The sequence below is a fragment of the Amblyomma mixtum genome, chromosome 2, assembly GCF_055824585.1.
Source record: "Amblyomma mixtum isolate Tamu chromosome 2, ASM5582458v1, whole genome shotgun sequence".
NCBI lineage: Eukaryota > Metazoa > Arthropoda > Arachnida > Ixodida > Ixodidae > Amblyomma > Amblyomma mixtum.
In genome coordinates this window covers 222,908,287-222,916,184 of record NC_143013.1, presented here as the reverse complement: position 1 = coordinate 222,916,184, position 7,898 = coordinate 222,908,287, and the positions used below count along the sequence as shown (strand labels likewise).

Genomic DNA, 7,898 nt, shown 5'->3' with positions numbered 1-7,898 from the left:
GCAAGTTGTGCGCACCAAGTTGGTAAGTGAAACCTATGTTTTTTGTAATTCTGACACATACTCCCGTTCAAAAAAATTATTAGCGTAAAGAATTGCTCCTTCTCTTCATCTGGACACATTTTGAGTGTGCAAAACCTTTTCTTTATGTCGTAAGGGCCACATTTAGACCTGTATCACATGTGACACACTATGCAGTTAGGGGTAATTTTTGTGTGTGAAAACGCATCGGCATTTTTTCTAGAGAAATAATAAATCTGTACTGTGTTTTGCTTTATTTGCGTTTGCCCGACGGTGAGGAATCCTTTTTTTCATATTCCAGGCCATGAATGTCGACACTTTTTACGGTGGAACGAAACGTGCACTCCGGCCCATTCCAGGTGATGGTGATAGAAGCAGCGATAGTGAGCTGTCAGACGACGACGAGGAAAAGATTTTTAAGGCGAAAGCCATTTTCATACGCTGAAGAAGAAGAAGAAAGCCTTTAATGGCTCATACTGTCGTGACCAAGACGTGTTAGCAAATTTGTCCGCGTTTCAGATTGGTCGAAATGGTCATGACGTCACTGCGCGCGAATTTTGACGGGTGTCCACCGAAATATGCGAGATAGTTACTGCGCAATTTCCTTTCCTCAAATACAATTTTCGACTGGTGTCCACCGAGATATGTGAGACAGTTACAAATAAAATTTCTTTTTCTTCATTTTTCCTCCTCTTCCTCTTTCTTCTTTCAATCCACTTCCTCCCTTCCTGTACGTGGGGTTCAGGTGTCCACCGTGAGGACAGAGAATTACAGCGCCATTTGCTTTCCTCAAAAAGCGTTGGCATCGCTTTTTGACAAAAGCGTTGACAACACGCTGTCGCGTTCCACTCCTAAAGGCAAAGATTAAGCGTCATTAATTGGCAGTTAATTAATGCACCAACAGACTGTGAAGTGAACAATCGCGTAGCAGAATGCAGCACTCAGGCTTTCGCCTTTCACCAGTTTAGCCGCTAAAGTTCCACGTAATTTTTCCGACCCAGGCGCCGCCCCTCCTGGCAGATGAGTCGTCCGAAAGCGAGGACGATAGTGAAGATGAAGCTCCGCTGGCAGCATTGAGTACTCGAGGCAAAAAAGGGCCTCTGAAATGCCCGCCGAAGTACACAAAAGCCTGCCTTACGAGGGACCCAAAAGAAATTGAGTTCACTGGTAGAGCTGAGATGCCGTCAACTATCACAGACCTTGTCACCCCCTTACAGTTCTTCAAATTTCTTTGTCCTGAAGAGATTTTTGAGATCATTTGCGAGGAGTCATTTGCGAGGATCTGCTGGACTCAATTTTGGGCTACTATCGGATCAAAATACGGTCCAAGAAGTGGTACCATCGGATCTTCTTTCACTTGATGGATCTGACCGTGGTGAATGCCTGGCTGCTGTGGCGCAGACAAGGAAGCGCCAAAACACCCCTTCTTGAATTCAAGTCTGCCGTCTGCAAGGCAGGGAAGCCACACGAGAGAAAGCGCGAAGGGCGACCAAGGTCAGAAATTGAGACGCTCATCCACCTAAAGAAGAGGGCTCCGCTCGTGCCCCTGCCTACTGCTGACGTCCGTCTGGACAAAACGGACCACATGCCTCATTGGCTTCACAAGCGAGTGCGCTGCCGGCTGCCCTCTTGCAACCGGCTCATAAATGTTTCATGCAAGAAGTGCAATGCTGCTCTCTGCTTCAACAGGGAGCGAAACTGCTTTGCTTTGTTCCATTAGCAGAATCATCAGCATGAGAGGGGCAAAGTCAGTGACGTTACCTCACTGCAGGAGTTTCACTGTTAATGTTGAACAGATTTTCATTTTTCTGCAATAAATTTTGTTATTTTACTTACTCTCTACATATTTGTCAATCTTTCTTTTCTTTTTCTTCATATCCTATGTTTTTGCGTATATCCACAAAATATACCCGTAACTGCATGGTATATCATATATGATACGCGAAGAAAATACTATTATAAATTGCAACTGCGTTTTTTTTTTAATGAAGCATGGCATGAGTGTTTGTCACAAATCCAGGTCAGGAAAATTTTTTTGCGCAAAAATAAAAATTCATGCGGTAAGGCGTTAATTTAGACCAACTAATGCAGCAGGCTAAAGTTCTGCTGCCCAACCTCTGCTGCAGGCTATGGATATCAGTATCATAATAGGAAAAATGTGCTCTGCGCACCATGCACTCTGCGCGCCATGCAGTCTGTAGACAAGTCTGGAGGGAAGTTTGTTAGTTCCGTCATGCAGTACACTTTGTCCATCACTCAGTTACCCGCATGAGAACTTTCCCCGGCGCCGGACGCTGTCGAAGTACGTTACGTGATAGAACAATTGTTGAAAAATTTTCGGAACACCATCAGAGCAGGAAAATTTGCTGAACGCTTCCGGATTACACAGTGCTTGTAAATCCAGTCCACTGTGGGCTACGGATCGATAAAGTGTCAGCTTTGCAATGATTCATTAGGAATGTGTGCCAGTGTCGTTTCCGCACTTCTACTTATATCCAGAGTTCAAAACAACTTATATCCTTGCTTAATGAGCACGGAGTATGGAGAGAAAATTAGCAGCGAAGTAAACCGTTGATAACGTTAATATATATATATATATATATATATATATATATATATATAAGGGATAACAAAATCTTGAAGGCAACTGATTAAAAATATAAGTGGGGGAAGTCACATTGAAAAACTTAACAGATTTATTCAACGTTTCGACCAGGGACTGGTCTTTTTCTTGAAAAAGACCAGTCCCTGGTCGAAACGTTGAATAAATCTGTTAAGTTTTTCAATGTGACTTCCCCCACTTATTATATATATATATATATATATATATATATATATATATATATATATATATATATATATATATACATGATAGATGCAACGTTAAGAGATCGGAAGCAGGCGGAGTGGGTGAGAGAACAAACGCGGATTAATGACATCCTAGTTGAAATAGAGAGGAAGAAGTGGGCTTGGGCAGGGCATGTAATTCGAAGGCAAGGTAACCGCTGGTCCGAAGGGTAACGCAGTGGATTCGAAGAGAAGGCAAGCGTACCAGCGGGAGGCAGAAAGATAGGTGGGTAGAGGAGATTAAGAAATTTGCGGGAATACGGTGGCCGCAACTGGCGAAGGACATGGTTAATTGGAGAGACATGGGAGAGGCCTTTGCCCTGCTGTGGGCGTAGTCAGGCTGATGATGATGATGATATAATATTAAACGTTAATATGACTGCTGCCTGAACCCCCCCCCCCCCCCCCCCCCCCCGCATCCCTTCCAGATCACTACATATCTGGGTCTAACCTTCCGGCCCTACTCTGCTGCTCTCTGTATATCGGAGTGGCCACTCTTGGCTCGCTTTCTGTTGCTGCCTTTTCGGCCGACCCTCAGGGGAGACTGCAGCTGCCACTTTTCCGCCGCGAAGTCGCGCATCGTGTTGGCCGCCTGCAGCTCCGTCGTCTCCGGCAGCGCCAACGCCATCACTCCGAAGAAGAGCAACAGCGCGGCCGCCACGGCGTACAGCAAGCCCTTCATGTCCGCCGACTGAATCCCGTTGAGGAAGGGCGCTAAGACGGCGCCCATGCGTCCGCAGGTGTAGCTGAGGGCGAGCCCTGCTCCGCGAACCACCGCCGGGTATAGCTCGGCCGTCAGGGTGAATAGGGCGATGGCGCAGAGGTCGAACACCAGCATCCAGACCACGACGACGACCGCCAGGACGTAGCCGGGAGCGCGAACCGTGTGCGCAGTGGCCAGTGCTCCGGCCACGACGGCCAGGGTGATCATGCTGAGGGTGAGGGCCCTGCGCCGCCCGGCGTACGTGATGAAGAGCACGTTCACGATGATCCCGGGCACCTTGAGCAGGACCAGCGCGATCTGTGCCTCGTGGTTGGAGCGCATGACTTGGCCCGTTAGGAGTTTGTAGCAGACGGCGAACGTGACGAACCAGCACCCGAAGGTGACCAAGGACCGCTGGCGCAGAGACTGGTTCCGCACAAGCTCGGTCACGTGCACGTCTGCGATTATCAAGCGTGTCTTAAGAAATCATGGAGTGACGAAAAGGTGGTTCTTGGGGTCGGCAGACAGCCGTCGAGGATCGCGAGGGTTGGAAACAGTTTACACGCCTTCGGTACACCGTACTCTTGCTATCGCCTTAATACGTACCGTTGCGTCTAATTAAAGCTAAACAAAGAGCTGACTCACAGATGACAGTCAAAACCCAGCACGGATTTGCAAGTGGCTGATGCGTAAATGCTTGTTGTGTTATCGGTCCTTCATTCTATTTTGCGGGATGAAACCGATTTCGCTTTGCAAACTTGGCGCTGTGATTTGTAGGAATGCAATGCCGTCGAAATAATTCGTGGGGCTACTTAAGCCCCGCCTTAAAGATATCGCTTAATAGCGCTAATGCGTTAATGCCCGCGTATGTGGAATCGGTCACTGTAAAGTTTACATCCATAGGCCCATGGGAGTTCTCTCACCAGTCCATCCGCAATGGTGTAACGGTTAAGGGATGCGCCACTGCCCTGCGAAGGCGCTGCCAACGGTGGGGCTTGCGTGACTCAAGTTGCTCTTCCCGAGCAACCTGTCACGATTGATCATTGATTTAACAGCGGGGGGAAGGTTACGATGACGCCATAAGGCCATATGACCTCGGTGGCCCACCTAGGTTGCTTATACGGCGGGGACAACTCTGTATTTTGCTCACAACGTCAACGGCGGATTTTCTTAATAACGGTGTCTTTAGCGCTATCGCGTCGATATAACTGGCTAGCGTGCTTAGAAGGCAAGGACGAGCACCTTGAGGCCCCGATATGATGTCAGAGGTTCCGGTGTCTTGCTGGCGATCGTGCTGCCGTTTGAGCTCAACCCTCAGCGCAGAAAGGCGGTGCTCGAATTCCTCGGGGTCGACGTTGTTGATGCGCGCGGCCCACGACAGCACGTTCTCTGCGCGTCGTATGTTCAGTACAGCGAAGAGCCAGCACGGCGATTCTTCCATCAGATAAACTCCCAGAACCAGGCCGCAAGTTGGCACCATGCACACTATCTGGACGGCCTTCCAGTCGGAGACCATGTCGTGCACGACAGCATGGTAGATGGAAGCCAGAAGCGCGCCGCCGGCTGTGGAGAAGCCGCAAAATAGGGCCCGATGCGGCGTATCGGTCACTTCAAACAGCATCACGGTGGACGTGACGAGGACGCTGGCGGCCGCGGCGGACAGGAGGGCGCGGAGAGCGGCGAAGGCGACTACGGTCTTGGCGAAGGCCACTCCTATGCCGGCGAACATGAGCAGGAACATCCAGATGCACAGAACGGGCCGCCTTCCGATTCTGTCAGCCGCGATTCCTGCAAATGGTGCAGCAATCACTCCTCCGAACATGTAGACAGCTATCAGGGCCGTCATGATCCAATGACGCTCACAGACGATGTTCCACTCCCGGATGATCGAGTTGACCGGCATTCCAGAGGCGGCATCTACCTCGAAGTCCCAACCGGCGTCGCAGGGAATCGTTCTCCGGTCTTCAACGCCGTCCTCTTCCTCGGAAGGGAACGGCGGCTCGTACCGAAGACATTTGTGGCGCGTCACGCCGTCGGACTCGAGTGGCACGCTGGTGTTCCTCCATATCTCCGCGGACACGTGGGCGTACTCTGCTGGAGGCCGGCACCAGTGGTCTGCGGGGCGCGCCAGGCTGTTGATCGCCGCTGCGTGCAGCACGGTTGTGAATACGGCCAGCGTCGTGCAGAGCAGAACGAGCCTCTGGAACCAGCCGTGTCCGAAGATGAGGATGTGGTCCAGTGGCGTCGTGAGCACGGTAGTGGTGGTTGCTGTAACGGGAGCGGTGACCATGGTGGCAACCTCCTGCGGAGCTTCGGGCACCTGTCGTGGCATCGGCGGAGGTACAGAAGGTAGGCGGCCTGAGCGCCGACTTTTCTTCGTCGAGTAAGCCTCCCTTTCAACGTTGGCCATATCCGGTCGCAGGAGAGGCGGTATTCGAATATCTGGACGTCTCTGCCCGGTGAATAGAAACCGATTGCAATTATGGCGGCGCCGCGGGCCTCGTTGAGAACGGTCTTGCGCGTGAGCATGCGCTTTCCTCTTCTTCTTCTTCTTATTATTGCTATTCTCGTTCTCCCTCAGTAAAAATGCCTCATACACACGCAGTGGGATTGGCCAAGGTACTGTGGTGAATTCCGAGGCAGTATTTGTGCGGGAAAAAAGGCGCGAGGTGGTGAAGTAAATCAGTGGAATGACCCTTCTTCTTTTCTTCTTTCTTCTCTCAAGGCTGTGGTTGCACAATTACGTCTTCTGAATGGTACCTGAGGACGTAAACAAATTCCATATACCGGCAGCAACATAGATTTGGTTTTTATGGGGTTTAATGTCCCAAAGCGACTAAGGCTATGAGAGACGCCGTAGTGGAGGGCTCCGGAAATTTCGACCACCTGGGGTTCTTTAACGTGCACTGACATCGCACAGTACACGGGCCTCTAGAATTTCTCCTCCAAAGAAATTCTAGCCGCCGCGGCCGGGATTGAACCCGCGTCTTTTGGGTCAGCAGCCGAGCACCATAGCCGCTGAGCCACCGCGGCGGCACAGCAACATAGATTACATGAAACATAAAATGCGGACCTAGGTAAGAATAGACTGCAAAAAAATTCAGGGGGCACTTTGACTGTCTAAAGTGGGCAGAGGCGGAAGCGTTTTCCGCACCACCTTCGCTGTGTCTGCGGAACTGGTGGCGTCACATGTAATTGAGTACTAATTACTAAGTGATGACAAATCACTAATTAATGGTTAATTACTGAATAATGCCTGAATACTAATTGACTGCTAATTAATGACGCTTAAGCTTCGCCTTTAGGAGCGGAACGCGACAGCGCGTTGTAACGCTGCCAGGGAGACCACGGAACGCCACCACCCGTTCGACGCGATGCCTTGCCCTTTGAACGCAACGCTTCTTGAGGAAAGGAAATGGCGCAGTAATTCTCTGTCATCTCGGTGGACACCTGAACCGCACCGTAGAGGAAGGGAGGAAGTGGGAGTGAAAGATAGATAAAGAAGAGCCGTAATGAAGAAAATGAAAATTGTATTTGAGGAAAGGAAATTACGCAGTAACTGTGTCACAAAATTCAGGGGGTCAAAAAAAATTTTGACCTAAAGCGTGGTCACTGATGTGTGGTTAAGATGTTAAGCTTCGCCCCTAAGAGTGGAACGCGACAGCGTCTTGCAACGCTGCCAAGGAGTCCATAGAACGCCATCGCCCATTCGGTTCTACGCCTCGCTCGTCGGTAAATTGGTTTTTGAGGAAAGGAAATGCATCTGTCTCTCATTTGTCGTTGGACACCTAAACCTCGCCGGAAGGGAATGGAGGAGGATGAGAGTGAGTGAAGACACCGTATTCACTAGACGCGCCTTTGTTCATTCCAAACCATCGAGCTGGCTTGGCGGAGTGGGTAGCATGCTCGTCTCTCACGCCGAAGACCGGGGTTCGATTCCTGAGCTCGACCAATTTCTTAATCAGTTTTATTTATTTATATGGCCTGACTAGTAAAGCTAATTAGGCTAATTGGGTAACTAAGCAATTAACTAAGCTCAGTCCCACTTACTTGGAGCATCACTGTACGATCCCTTCAATTGGTTGCATGGTTACTAGCCAAAGTACAATTGGCCCCGTTTGAAATTCGCGCACTGTGACGTCACGACCGTTTCCACCAATTGAAAAGCGTGACATTTTCTGTCGACAACTGCTGCTTACAACGATGAGACATTAAAGGCTTCCGCTTTAATAAAGCCAAAGATGACGAATAGAACATCTGTTACACTGGATTTTTTTTTTCAGGGGCGCAACTTCGTTGCTAATTGTTCAGGGTTCGAGAAAGCGTTGCT

At 49.8% G+C, this 7,898-nt stretch overlaps 1 protein-coding gene across 1 annotated transcript; it reads right to left on the bottom strand.

The window, feature by feature from the left end:
- Window positions 1-3,325: 3,325 nt before the first annotated feature.
- On the bottom strand, window positions 3,326-6,309 carry LOC149362715 (organic cation/carnitine transporter 2-like). The gene is made up of 2 exons (XM_089568361.1): window positions 4,811-6,309; window positions 3,326-4,026 (listed from the first exon to the last, which is right to left on the bottom strand). Exons 1-2 carry the CDS (start codon window positions 5,976-5,978, stop codon window positions 3,326-3,328), a joined length of 1,869 nt encoding a protein of 622 aa, XP_089424487.1. The 5' UTR covers window positions 5,979-6,309.
- Window positions 6,310-7,898: the final 1,589 nt, after the last annotated feature.

Coding starts and splice junctions, on each gene's coding strand:
- LOC149362715 (XM_089568361.1), bottom strand. CDS start 5,978: ATGGCCAACGTTGAAAGGGAGGCTTACTCGACGAAGAAAAGTCGGCGC. Junction 4,027..4,810: donor CATCATATCGGGGCCTCAAG/GTGCTCGTCCTT, acceptor TGATAATCGCAG/ACGTGCACGTGACCGAGCTT.